This window comes from Zerene cesonia, unplaced genomic scaffold (genome assembly GCF_012273895.1).
Source record: "Zerene cesonia ecotype Mississippi unplaced genomic scaffold, Zerene_cesonia_1.1 Zces_u007, whole genome shotgun sequence".
Lineage (NCBI taxonomy): Eukaryota > Metazoa > Arthropoda > Insecta > Lepidoptera > Pieridae > Zerene > Zerene cesonia.
In genome coordinates this window covers 553,604-567,714 of record NW_024045137.1, presented here as the reverse complement: position 1 = coordinate 567,714, position 14,111 = coordinate 553,604, and the positions used below count along the sequence as shown (strand labels likewise).

The 14,111-nt window shown below is 33.2% G+C and overlaps 2 protein-coding genes across 2 annotated transcripts; one reads left to right on the top strand and one right to left on the bottom strand.

The window, feature by feature from the left end:
* The first annotated feature begins 158 nt into the window (after window positions 1–158).
* LOC119839060 (putative Dol-P-Glc:Glc(2)Man(9)GlcNAc(2)-PP-Dol alpha-1,2-glucosyltransferase) lies at window positions 159–2,541 on the top strand. The gene is made up of 2 exons (XM_038365234.1): window positions 159–339; window positions 725–2,541. The coding sequence occupies exon 2, from the start codon at window positions 730–732 to the stop codon at window positions 2,170–2,172; it is 1,443 nt and encodes a 480-aa protein (XP_038221162.1). The 5' UTR covers window positions 159–339; window positions 725–729; the 3' UTR covers window positions 2,173–2,541.
* A 902-nt stretch (window positions 2,542–3,443) lies between these two features.
* LOC119839061 (phospholipid phosphatase 5) lies at window positions 3,444–12,449 on the bottom strand. The gene is made up of 6 exons (XM_038365235.1): window positions 12,257–12,449; window positions 7,746–7,932; window positions 7,367–7,436; window positions 6,535–6,663; window positions 5,648–5,815; window positions 3,444–5,338 (listed from the first exon to the last, which is right to left on the bottom strand). The coding sequence occupies exons 1-6, from the start codon at window positions 12,331–12,333 to the stop codon at window positions 5,127–5,129; spliced, it is 843 nt and encodes a 280-aa protein (XP_038221163.1). The 5' UTR covers window positions 12,334–12,449; the 3' UTR covers window positions 3,444–5,126.
* Window positions 12,450–14,111: the final 1,662 nt, after the last annotated feature.

Sequence of the window (14,111 nt, the reverse complement as noted above, 5' to 3'; positions counted from 1 at the left end):
TGAAAATACATAAAATTAAAGAAATTTGTCATCAAAAATAAGACTTGGCTTAAAGGTCTCGTAACCAAGCCATTAAATTTAAAAAAAAAAAAAAAATCAAATACCTTGTCTCCATCTTTTATAGATGCGTAAAGTTAATGTCAAAAAATGCCGCGAATCGGCATAAATCAATAAAGTCAATAAACAGCGTGTTACAAAATAGCAGATTCCAATACGGCATATTTAAGAAAATATATATACGGCAATTTAAAGTGCGAAAGCCACGTAATAAAGCTACCAACTACAGGAAGAAAGTCTATCCTATCAATATATTAGTTGTATAATAAATCGCAAAGTCATGTAAGTTATCAGTGTTTTAACAAATTTATCGCATAGATTAAGTTTTAATTAAGACAATTAGTTATTAATTCTTCGGCATATATATGCTAATGTAAGTATCTATAACGTTTACGTTAATTTATGACTCTTTTTCGATTCAATAGTCGATCCAGTAACTGTATGGGCGGGAACAGTTTCGGTAATGATTTATACAATTTCCTAACTGCATCCCAATCATTTATAACCCTTTATGTTATAATTAAGTCATTCATTATCTAAAACAAATGATTATAACGCAACCATGCCATTTTTTTTCATTAAATACAAGCCATTGCTCAATTCTACTTTGTATTTGTATAAATTTCTTATACTATTGTGGATAATATATATAGCTACATTGTTTCAGATAAAATGTGGTTTATATCAATAAAATTTATCATACTGCTCATCACTGCAGTAGTGGTTTACTTTTACACATCATTACACCTGTTCAAGGCAGTTTATAAAGCATCAGACATCATAATCGATGAATTATTCCACATACCCCAAGGCATTGCTTACTGCGAGCGAAACTTCTCAAGATGGGACCCAAAAATAACAACATTACCAGGTCTATATCTAGCTTCATCTATTCTATCTGTGTTCAGTCTAGATTGTAACACATACAACTTGCGTTTCATAAATTTAATCGCGTCATGTATGAATTTAGTAATTTTCGCTTTCCTATTAAAATTCATATACGGACACACGGGAAGTCAGATAAAGATTGTTCTACAGGCATTAAGCTTGGCTATTTTGCCGCCTCTATACTTTTTCTCCTTCGTATACTATACTGATACATTGTCTTTGCTTATGTTATTGATTTTCTCTATAATGTCCATTGTGTATAAGAGTTATTGGCTAGTGTTTCTAAATGGGGGGCTATGTGTGTTATTTCGGCAGACAAATGTTGTGTGGATAGCTATGATGCTTGGACATAGGGTGATAGATTTGTTCATAAGAAGTTCTAGGGTGTACGGTAACCAGTATTTAAATAAATCTGCTATCCGTCGGAGCATAATCGCTAATAACATAGACTCATCTAAGTTAAAACGGTATTATAACTTGAATGATATTGTTATAGCCATAAAATACCACGTAAGCACATGTTTTGTGAATGTGTTTAAGTTTTTAACAATATCGGACTTTGTTTTGATGTTCCAGCAAGCGTTGGTGTTGCTAGGCTTTGTGGTTTTCGTTTATGTTAACGGTTCGATCGTTGTGGGTGATAAAAGCGCACATCAGGCAACACTGCACTTGCCGCAGATGTTGTATTTCCTTTTATTCTACGGTGTGTTCGGGTTGCCGTATGTGTTGGCTAAATTTTCGTCTACGTTGAAATTGATTATGCGACACAAACTGAAGGTTGTGTTCTTTGCTGTTTTATTTGCAGCCATTGTTCATTTTAATACATTGGTTCATCCATACATATTAGCAGATAATCGACATTATACATTCTACGTTTGGAATCGTTGGTTTGGCAAATATGATTATGCAAAATATGCAACGATACCAGCATACATTTTCCTCCTGTTCAGCTTATACGATAATTTGAAGGACCAGAATTGCGTTGCGTTTTTATTGCCATACACAATCGCTTTGTTTTTAACTTTGTCTCTGCAGAAATTACTAGATGTGAGGTACTTTTTAGTCCCATATATAATTGTTAGGTTGCGTTTCGCTAAATCGTCGTACAAAGTTGCCTGTTTCGAGTTCTTGTGGTATTTGTCAATGAATGTTGCCGTGTTTTATGTGTTTTTCAATAAGGAGATTAAATGGGTTGATTTCGATCAGCCTCAACGGATTATCTGGTAGATTTATCTAGAACATTCCCGAAAATGTGTCAATTGTTATAATATTTGCATTTCAAAAGAAAAATTTGTAAAGATTTCATGTGAATTCAGTTCATGCAGGCATGAATAATGAATAAATTTTGATATAAGAGCATGCTATGAATTTTGTATCTGTACTGTATAATTTTATTTATATTATTATTTATTAACATTTATAATTCATTGTCATTTACTAATTTACATATTATATTGGTTGTATCATCAATAAAATTAAAATAAATAATTATGTTATTGCCATATCACAAATCATAGATTATTCTGTTCTTAATTTAAACTGCAACAGCTTCAGTTGGTGACTCTTTGCTTAAACAAAGGCGTTTGGTACAAACTTTATATATTTAATTTAATTTTTAAAAATGTAACATTATAAAACATTATATATAGTCGAACATAATTTAATATTTCTTATATAAGTGCGATAATATTCAAATTTATTTTGTAGCGTATTCACAGGTCAACAATAAAATAGACTATAAAATTTTTTATAGTTATAACATATCGAAATTATCAAATACAATTGTAAAATTTGGCTCATTTATTAAAAATAAATGTCTAGTCACTTAAGTTAGAATTAATTGCATTTAAGAATTGTATGTATGTAAGATTAATTGTAATAAGGACTGAATTGTGGATAAATGTTTGGAATTATTTTGTTTTTTTATTCTCCCAAATAAAAAAAATACAGTGACAGTAGGTGGCCGGTATTAAATCATGACTACAGCACATCGCCGTCTGAAGCAAATGGGAGTAGTTTTCTAAAACCGGATAGATGGCTTCGATATTTCTTGCATTGGTAAGCTTTATTTTACCCGTCAAGAGTTTTCCAAGTGCAAAAAAATTATTGTAAACATGTCTATTAAGCAAACTTACGGTTTCACGGGTTCACAAAAGTCCTAAATATATATTATGTTATGAACATCTCTCTAGCTAGATTCGACAACTATCAAAAACCCGTAAAAATAAATTCTAGGATTAATTGTTAAAAAATGAAAGATTTGAATATTTAAAAATCGATATTTATTTTGTTTTGTTTCACAAATATAAATCACAACTACAATAATTATTAAATATGGTAACATTTCGTGAACACCATGTGCCACTCGTTTAGGAAGAAAATCTAGCATCTAAAAAAAATACAACATGCAGGCCATTCTTAAAAAATTAACGCATGTATGTTATTTGTCGATTAGTCGGTCGATTTAGTTACAAAAGGTTCGAGCTACCCCCCAGAACCTTTTGTAAGCTTCCTCACTTCGCAAGTCACAATCAAATTTATTAATATAAATAATTCATAACAAATAATAACATATGGAAGGATATAGTTGTAGGAACATATATTTTCGGAGACGTTCTAACGTTTTTGGGATTAATAAATATTAAGAATTCAGCATCGTATTAGTAGTTAAGTACGAAAAAACAACAAAGTATTATGAATAAAATTCTCAGAAATAGTTTTTATATAAATTGAGCAATTTTTTAATAATTAAAGGGTAATTTTAAGCCCTCACAAACTACTCAACATGCGTGAAGCAAGTAAGTAATAAATAGTTTTAGAACAAAACACTAAAAACTTTCCATAATTTAGATTTATTTTTAATAGATTTTATTCTAGTTGTGACATTACAAAGTTCAATTAATCTCTTTCCACACAATAAACGATTCATTGACCCCTTACTTTTTTAAAAATGGCCGCAAAAAATCTGAACTCTTGTTAATAAAATATTAAAAAATAAAAAGAATGCAACATAAAATTATTAAAAATAATAAAAAAATATCACAATTCAAAGGGTAGGTACAAAGATATAAAAATAAATTCAAAATTCAATTACAAATAAGTTCTAAAATTGTAAATAGGAATGTTAAAATTATGCTATGTTATTAGTTATTAAAATAAATTATTTTTAAAAAAATTCGACGTCCCGGTAAGGGAGTTATAACTCCAGACTCTGATGAATGGCATCAAATGACAACAATTGAATCATCGGTTGAAAACCCGCGGAGTTATTGGGTAACACAGCTACAAAACGAGTCAAATTCTGATGCCTTTATTTTCTTTTTAATAGTATTCATCATAAAAGATTTTATAAAATTATTCATTGGCAATATTATTTTAGACTGACCGTAACATCGTTCGAGTGATACCTATCAAACCATCCTTAGTAATATTTATAAATGCAAAAATGTTAGTATTTTTTTACCGTCGCAATGTGGCGATTTTATGATATGATTTTTATCTGGAGATGAAGCTAGAGAAAACACTTTCGAATCTATATTATTAGCAACGATGTCATGTTTCACTTCTTCGAATAATTTTTAGACTTTTTGCTCAACATACAATTAACCAAATAAGTCAATTAATTAAGTAACTAAATGATATATAAGGAAACGAGAACCTAGTTCCGCCTGATCATTTTAATAGAAACACATCAAAAAAAAAAAACAATAACAAAATAAGTACATTTATAAAATCGCAATTCACATTTATCATAGAAACTACTTGATCTAATTTCAGTAAATACTATTACATTAGATACTTCACCAATGTTCAATTATAATTGATTGATTATATAACCTCAATTGTTTTAATTTAAAAATCTATCAAAATATTAAAAAAAATCAATCAATGACATTTGAATATTTTTCTTCTTTTATCTGTCTTATTCAATCAATTCCAAAATGTTCTTGGTCTTATTATGAAGCATGACCAATAAAATATGATTCGAAATAAAAATATCCTACCTTTATTATTTAGCACTATCAGCAAATTTAATTTCATCACTATCGACTCAGTAGTAACCTACAAATGACCGAGTGAGTATCGCAACAAATAATTCTAAATCATTTTTCATAGCCGAGAATTTTTGTCTATGACTCAGAACCCGCACATACCCGCATATATGGAAAATCATTCCAAATTCAAATCCACTTGTCTTCCTTTTTCAACAATGGCGTCGATTCTTCTTTTTCCTTCACCGGGCTTATGTCGGGTTTCCCGTTAAAATATTTAGCTATGCTTGTACTGGAAACTATATAAGGTATCCCGGAATTGTCAGAGGACAGTGGGTTGTAGTACTGCCGGTAACAGAAGGCAGCCACGGAGAGGCCTAGGATCGAACCCACTAGGACATCTGAAAGTAGACGAAATTGTCTATGTAGTACATCAAATAAGGAACATTAAATTTAACGTTTCTTATTTTATGTACTGCATAAGGTTGTATAGGATAATGGTAACAAAATAAAATCGATAAAGTGCGAGTCGGGCTGGGTATACTGGGTATACTAAGGGTATAAATAAATTGTAGATGACTGCTATAATGTCTGGTCACCCATCCAATGTATGACCATGCCAACCGTTGCTTAATCTCGATTTTTTTATCGTTTACTGCAATGAGAACCTCTCTTTTGAAAGTGGGTTTAAAAAAAGGGACGAATCTCACCCTGCCAATGATGATGGTAGTCACAAGTCCGCGACAGAGCGATGCACCCGGCCAGTATCAGCGGGGCGAGCGTGCAGGAGATTCGAACCGACGACCCGCGCCGGCGGGCCAGCACTCCCAGCCTGCCACAGATCCATAGGGACGCGATGCCCAACGAACAGAACGACACTGGCGAGAATATGGTGTTTGTTTAGTCGCTAGTTATCCGCTACGACCACCCCCCTCCCCGCTTCGTTCGAAATTTTGAACAGGCAGTTTTTTACGACTATTTACTTTACCAAAAAACTTACTAAGGTACCTCTATTTCATTTTTAAACACCCATCAAATGACGCCTAATTTAACAAATTATTCGTAATTTTTTTTTATCATCCAGTTAATACGTTTGAATAGGATATGACGGTGACAGAAAATCGGTCAAGTTCGAGTCGAACTCGCTATACTTAGGGATATTAGATAAATAGGAACTAGTATTTTCATGTGTTTGATTTTACGCGAGTATTATACATTTAGAAATTAAAAAACTTTTTAACGGATTTTAAACGCGATTTATTTATTATATTATTAACCCGACGTTTCGAAAACTTTACAGCGAGCGTGGTCACGGGGAGACCGAGATGTTATGTGTCTTGAAGGTCATTTTTAATTTCTAAATAGGGACTGCAAAGAATGGTCACCCGTTAAATGGCAAACGTTGCTTTACCTTAATATTCTAACAAGCTCGGTTCATGAGATACAGCTTGGTGACAGACGAACAGACAGATGGACAGCGACGTCTAACTAACCCTATTGGTATGGAACCCTAATAATCCTTACCTAAAAAATATGACAGCTCATTTTAAAATACACAGCAAAAAAAATATGTATGTCTGCCTGATGGTATACTCACAACTACTATGCCCGCTGGGGAAGGACTTCCTCCCCTCCATGATATCGGCCATATCGCCGGTGCACTTCAGGTCCGCCGTTTCCATCCCGTCCGGGAAGCATCGGTAGAAGAAGTCAGGTCTAGGACGACCTAGAATAGATAGACCATAGACCATAGATATACAGAGAACTAATTCGTCCCAGGCTGAACTCAGTCTTTCAAAACCTTGACCATGTCAATGATTGGAAACAAATTATTTAATGCTAATATAAACATAAAAGCAAATCCTACTGTAATAAGCCTACTAATATGTATTATAAATGCGAAAGGATGGATGTATGTGTAAGTTTGTTACTTCTTCACGCAAAAACTACGGAACCGATTGCAATGAAATTTGTTACGTAGATGAGCAAATACAAGGCAATTAAGAATTCAGAGCAATTCGTTGTTTTAGTAAAAAGTTGTCGCGTATCCGACTTATCTGTTTCCCCTCTTTATTATCTATGTCAAATTTGAAACTGTCAAAATCGAGTCAAATTTGGGGGAATGTTAACTTTAATTTCAATAGCTCTGTAACCATCACACGAACAGCTCTAAAATTGTATCGAATCAGCTTATCGCCTTCAAAAGAACCCACCCGCCAATAGTAATTTAAAATTTAAATATTTTTAACTATTCAGTATGGTAGGGAATCGCGTTAAAATCAGTCGAGCCGTTAGTCGAGTACTTTTGTAGAGAAAATCAGACGGATATGTCTATAATAAAAAAAAAAGTTAAGGACTTATAATTCCTAAACATAGTAGCTATTAAAAAAGGGACAAAAAAAGGTTAAAACATATATGGCAACACTCACCCGCAATCAGTTTGACAGTGTCCGTCAAAATGCCAGTGATACCCAGCGACAGTGTCCACGCGAGAAGGAACTGAAATCATTGCATAAATAAAATTAATACAATATAAAAAAATAAAATTAAACCATTAAAAAAAGCACGTTGTTATCATTCGAAATAAAATGAAGTATAAATGAAGTATTCATTAAATAAGTTATTATATTACACAGAACTAAATAGAAAACAAAATTGATATTGTAATATAAAAATATTTTATTGCCATTACCATTTTTGTTAGAGAAAGGAGACATTTTGTAATAAACGTTAAATCTTATGCCCTTTTGACTACAAACATTAATTCCTTCTCTCACATTCTAATATATAACCTCTATGGTTGCTCACCTCCAAAGCGTCATTACAGTCATTGCACGCGGCCCAAGCGACTATAGACAATAGACAGGGTACAGACAACACTATGCCCCAGAGCATCGTCCCAGGGACGTAGGACTCGTGGCGGGGGTACTTCAGACTCTCCGCCATTTCGGAGGGTTGGATAACGCGAATGAAGGGCGGCATTGATTCCATATAACTGAATACAATAAATGCATGGTTAATTAAGTAAATATTTTAATTTTTAGTTTTATAGCATTGAAATGCTTTATAAATGAGAAATTTTGAAAGAATAGAAAAAAATTGATCACGAGGCAGGATTCGAACCTGCGTTTCTTGCCTAACCGTAGCAACGCCTAGCCTCTCGGCCACCCGTGATCCCGCCACAGTAATCGAATTTCTTCTACTCTTTCGGTTCCATGTGCCTAAGGGGCACTCAGCGCCATCAATTGAGATGATTAAGAACCATCACAACCAATACGAAACATTATTTCAATGATAACAATATTGTATCGATGGAACGCGGCTTTTTAAATTTAGTTATAAATAGTTAAGATTTTATTAGTGCTAAATTTAAAAACTATATTAAAATGTGTTAGTTCGAAGAGCCTAGCATTAATGAATATATGGAAGATACAATTTTCTATTCTTTCAAAATTTCTCAAGTAAATATTTTACTAGCTGTTACCCGTGTGATTTTGCCAGTGAGGTGAAAGGATATTTTCATTGGAATCGGATGTTTCGCTGCGGTAAAATGTAGCTAATGTCAGCCTTTAGCCTTCGAACTATTTGCAGAGACAAAGACTTTCAATCGAGACTTTCAAATACGAACGAAACGACCAACAGCATGCTACCATGTAACTGGGCGTCGCAGTCAAAGATTGTCTATTTTTTTTTTGCTTATGTCGCAGCGGGCAACAAAACGGGCAAAAGCTGGTGGTTCGCCTGATGGTAAACGATCACCACCGCCCATAAACATTCGCAAAGGTAGTACCTCTGCGAATGCGCTGCCCGCTTTTATGGGATAAAGGAGACATTGAGAGAGAGGAGGAAAGGATTAACGACTGGAAAGAAGGAATGGACTAGGACGGGTGAGGAAAAGGAAACGGGCCTCCGGCTCCCCCACTCACCGTAGGAAACACAGTGGCATGCCACTATTTCACGCCGGTTTTCTGTGGGGGTGTGGTACTTCCCCGATGCGAGCTGGCCCAATTCGTGCCGAAGCGTGCTTGACTCCCACAATAAAATTGTTTAATTAGGAGTCTAGCCTCTTTATTAAACAGTGCAGTTTAATTATCCGCCTGATACTCATGTTGGGACTCAAAACGTTATCAGGGACCACAATGGGACAGATATCGGGCGGCGTAGTGAGTCATATATTATAAACATGTCTATAAGAATAAATATGTCTATTACAAGGTTACCATAGACAAATATTGAGTTAACATATCATTTGCTATATTTGATTTGGGTATCACTTATTTGCGGAACACTAGCTTAACGCCCGCGGATTCGCTTGCGGTGAAAGAAAATTAGCACTTGTCATGTAAAATGTCACATTTTTAATATAGCGCCATCTATCGGATTTTGTAAATGTCTAAGTTTTCAAATCACTTCTATCCCTACTGATATTATAAATGCGAAAGGAACTCTGTCTGTCTGTCTGTCTGTTACGCCCTCACGCCTAAACCACTGAACCAATTTTCATGTAATTTGGTATGAAGGTAGAACTGAACTTGGGAAAGGACATAGGATGATTTTTATCGCGAAAAAAAAGGTAGAAGGAGTTGAAATAGGGAGATGAAAACGATATAACCAAACTTCGCGCGGGCGAAGCCGCGGGCGGAAAGCTAGTGCGCAATAAATGGGATTTTAACATGGGAATTAAATGAGAAATTTTTTGAAAGAATAGAAAAAATTCGATCACAGGGCGGGATTCGAACCCGCGTTTCTTGCCTAACCGTAGCAACGGGTTCGAATCCCGCCCCGTGATCGATTTTTTTCTATTCTTTCAAAAAATTTCTCATTTATACAATACAAAAAAAAAAGCATTTCAATGCTATAAAACTTAAAATTAAATGGGAATTAAGTGTTTCCTCACCATAAAAAGTACCCTATATCACTCTCTCACCTCCTAACTATCTATAATAAAATCTACATAAAATCAACGGAGCGGCTATTGCGACGCGAATATAGGACATACATACAAACTTACTTAGGTATCTATAACATGAGTAAGAATCTACGATTTCACTAATATATATGTTATATATTCGAAACTAGATTTGAGGTTTTTGTTAAAGCCAACCCAGACCACGGTTCCTATGGTAAAAGAAGACGTGCCACGGGTGAAGCCGGAGTCTAAATATATATAACACAATGGTAACTGACTGACATAGTGATCTACCAACGCACAGCCCAAACAGCTGGACGGATCGGGCTGAAATTTGACATGCCGATAGATATTATGACGTAGGCATCCGCTAAGAAAGGATTGTGATAAATTTTACCCGCAGGGGGACAAAAAAGGGGATGTAATTTTGTACCATGAAAATTTATTAAGACCGCGCGGGCTATACTGCGGGCAGCAGCAAGTCCTAGTATCCTATCCTACTATTATAAATGCGAAAGTTTGTGAGGATGGATGTATGTGTATGTGTATGTTTGTTACTCTTTCACGCAAAAATTACTTAACCGATTGCAATGAAATTTGGTACGTAGACAGCTGGACAACTGGAATAACACATAGGCAACTTTTTATCCCGATATTCCAACGGGACGGACTTACGCCGGTGAAACCGCGGTGCGCAACTAGTTAACTATAAAGATAGAAATTTAATAACAGTATTGTATTAAAATTATTATATGTTATTGGCGCATTGATAAAAACCTAATTTAAGTTAATTATATATAAGTTAACAAATATAATTCATATAATTATTAACAACCCACTAACCCAGAATGAATGTTTTCATAACTGTATTATTATGTCACATTAGCTGCGCCCCGTGGTTTGACCCGCGTAAGTCTTTATCCTGTAGGAATATCGGGATGAAAAGTTGCCTGTGTGCCATTCCAGTTGGCCAGGTATTTACATACCCAATTTTATTTCAATCGGTTCAGTAGTTTTTGCGAGAAAGAGTAACAAATATCCATATAACCATCCATACTCACAAACTTTGCGTTTATAATATTAGTAGGATAATACATAAATACTTGCTGTAAACCGCGGCTTCGCCGGCGTGTTACTTGAATATCCATAGGTAGGATGTTTCACTACGGTAAATAATCTAGGCTCTATAGTTTTCTAGCATCCTAATTACATCCTACTTCCTACTAATATTATAAATGCGAAAGTTGTAAGGATGTGCAATGAAATTTGGTACGTAGACAGATGGATAACTGGAATAACATATAGGCAACTTTTATCCCGATATTCCTACGGGATACGGACTTACGCGTGTGAAACCGCGGGGCGCAGTTAGTACTGACATAATGCAATTATGATTGTAATATTTGCATAACAATCAGTTGGTGATTCATGCTGTAGAATTCTTGTTTATTTCTTCAACCGACTTCCAAAAAAGGAGGTAATCAAATCAACTGTTTTTTCTGGTTTTGTTACTTCAGAAGTTTCAACTAGACGCTCGTCCTGGCTCCGTCCAGATATCAAGATCCCTATTTTATCCCAAGAGAGCATTTAATTGGGATAAAAGTATCATATCACCCAATTCAGCTCATATCCTGTCTGTATACCAAATTTCATTAAAATCCGTTGAGCAGTTTCAGCGTGATTGACGGACAAACATCCCAAGAAACAAATTTTCACATTTATAATATTAGTGTGATATTTTATGGTCCCATTTGAATTTTATCTATTTCAAACAATTTGAAGATGGTTTTGTTTAATAGCTATCATAACACTTCAACATTAAATTTAATTTATCTTTGACTATTAAGAAACAGCTTCACTTGGATTATGAACATATCCAAGGGTGAAATAATTTCGGAAATGGGTCCTGTAGTTCCTGAGATTTGTGCGGTCAAACAAACTAACAACTCTTTAGCTTTAAATTATTAGTGTAATAACAAAATATTATAATCATAAAACTAAGCAGAAAGTACAATAATTTATTCTAATATAAGTTATATTATTGAAAATATAAATTATGTATATTCAAAAACAGAGAATTATATTAAAATACTCAGGCATGCTAGCAGAATGTAAAATCATTATTCATTTCTTTAAAGATAACATTATCTTCTAATAAATTTGCATTAAATTAATAATATTAGCAAGAGTTTGACATAAAATTAAAGTAAATGTAATTTTTAAATAAGCCTTGAAGGCATTTTCCTTATTAATTTCATAATTTGTATGAAAAAATAAAATACCCTCTCAAGTACATAATATAATGTTTTGAATTTGTTCTTTATTCAAATATCGGCTCTTATCACTTATCACAGATTATCTTTCAATTAAAAAAGTAAATATTGCTTATAAATATATGTACGTGGCTTACCAGAATGCGGATAGGAATGCGATTCGCACAATAATTTCGACAAACAAATTGAGACTGGCCGAACGTATCAGAGGCATTTTGAACACTTTTTTAATTTAATCAGACCAAACTAATTCAAATTATCGCGAATTTATTTCAACCGAAACATATTTATACTTGCATTGACTTGACACTTGCCGTTTCGTGACAGATCAAAGAGCTATTGTGACATTTGACATTGTAATTTACGTTTAGGAATTAGGATGTCACATAAAGTTTACTTTTCCTCAGCACAAAAGTAACAAGTGGCAGTGCCTTGGACTATAGAAAATTAACTATGAACTATCACATTAAGTGCAATAAAGAATTGAATTACTTAATATGTTTTGTCACTACCCTCTCGCTGGACCTTGGACTCCTAGTCTAAATAAAAATGAAAAAAAGCCTAACATTACTGCAGAATAATGAAGCATTCTGCTTTAAATAATTATACTACATAATGACTTAATGAAGATAGATCTGGTTAAAAAACGAAAAACGTAATAATGTACTCAGGCATAATCTGATAATAATATTTACGAACTGGTAACAGTGTTTACGATATTTATAAAATTTTATTTCAGTATTTGTAGCTGCAAAATAAATACAGTATGCTTAAATCGTTAAAAGTAACTTTCTATAGGAAATTAAAAACTTTTTAACGGATTTTAAACGCGATTTATTTAATATATTATATTAACCCGACCTTTCGAACACTTTACAGCGAGCGTGGTCACGGGGAGACTCGCTTGACCACGCTAGTGACGACGTGTTAATAATATAATGTATAAATCGCCTTTAAAATCCGTTAAAAAGTTTATAATGTCTAAATGTATAATACTCGCGTGAAATCAAACACAAGAAAATACAACTTTCTATTATACAAGAATTTTTAATAGTGGTAACAAAGAGTTTCAAGTTTTTGTGTAGTACTAACAATATTAAGGCAGAAGAAAACAGCAAATAAATCAAATTAGATCAATAATAAATACACAAAAAAGTGATATAGTTTTATTTCATAACATAGTTACAAAATGTATAATTGTACAAACAACATCTATACAGCAGCTTACATAACTTATAAATAAAAAATTGTCCCACATTAAAATGAAGCAATCAGTGCCGCCGTTATATAGAAACGTATTCTAGAACAATGGAAGTTTTAATAGCAGCTATTGAAACAGTTCGACATTTGAAATATAGTTTTTTTTCATACATTAATTTAGGCATAAGGCAACCAGTTTTTTAAATTGTTATTAAGAAAAATATAAATAATGTGCCAAGATCATAGTTAAATTTCGGTTTCAAATAACAAAAATATCACAAACAGGAGATTTCTTATCAGATTCTTAGAATAATTTATATAATATTAACTTCAGGCACTCTAAATTTACAGGCACTAAACTTCGTAAGTATGATATTTAGGTATAAACTATGCTAATTGTACGTTTTATTAAGTACATTACACTTTGTTTAATAAAATTATATACTTGATAAGTATGTATGTATGTCTACTTAACCCACATGTATGCATTGTAACAAAAAGACGATCAAGTCGTGGTTGTAAAATATTAATAAAAATTGTGAAGTAAAGTAGCATAGTACACCATACTGGATTAAAAGACGTACAAAATAAATATATCATCTTGTGTAAACCTAAGTCATAAAATAAATAATCTGGTAACATTTTATTAATAATATATATTACTACATAATATAGATAAAGCGAAGACCATGAGTTCCCCTTACATTTTTTTTTATTTTGTCAATTTAATCAAACTGGTTCGTAAAGAAAAAAAAAAATACGACAAAACATGTGAAATGAGCGGGAAAATGT

Coding starts and splice junctions, on each gene's coding strand:
- LOC119839060 (XM_038365234.1), top strand. CDS start 730: ATGTGGTTTATATCAATAAAATTTATCATACTGCTCATCACTGCAGTA.
- LOC119839061 (XM_038365235.1), bottom strand. CDS start 12,333: ATGCCTCTGATACGTTCGGCCAGTCTCAATTTGTTTGTCGAAATTATT. Junction 7,437..7,745: donor ACTGTAATGACGCTTTGGAG/GTGAGCAACCAT, acceptor CAATGATTTCAG/TTCCTTCTCGCGTGGACACT. Junction 5,816..6,534: donor CCCCAGCGGGCATAGTAGTT/GTGAGTATACCA, acceptor TATTCTCGCCAG/TGTCGTTCTGTTCGTTGGGC.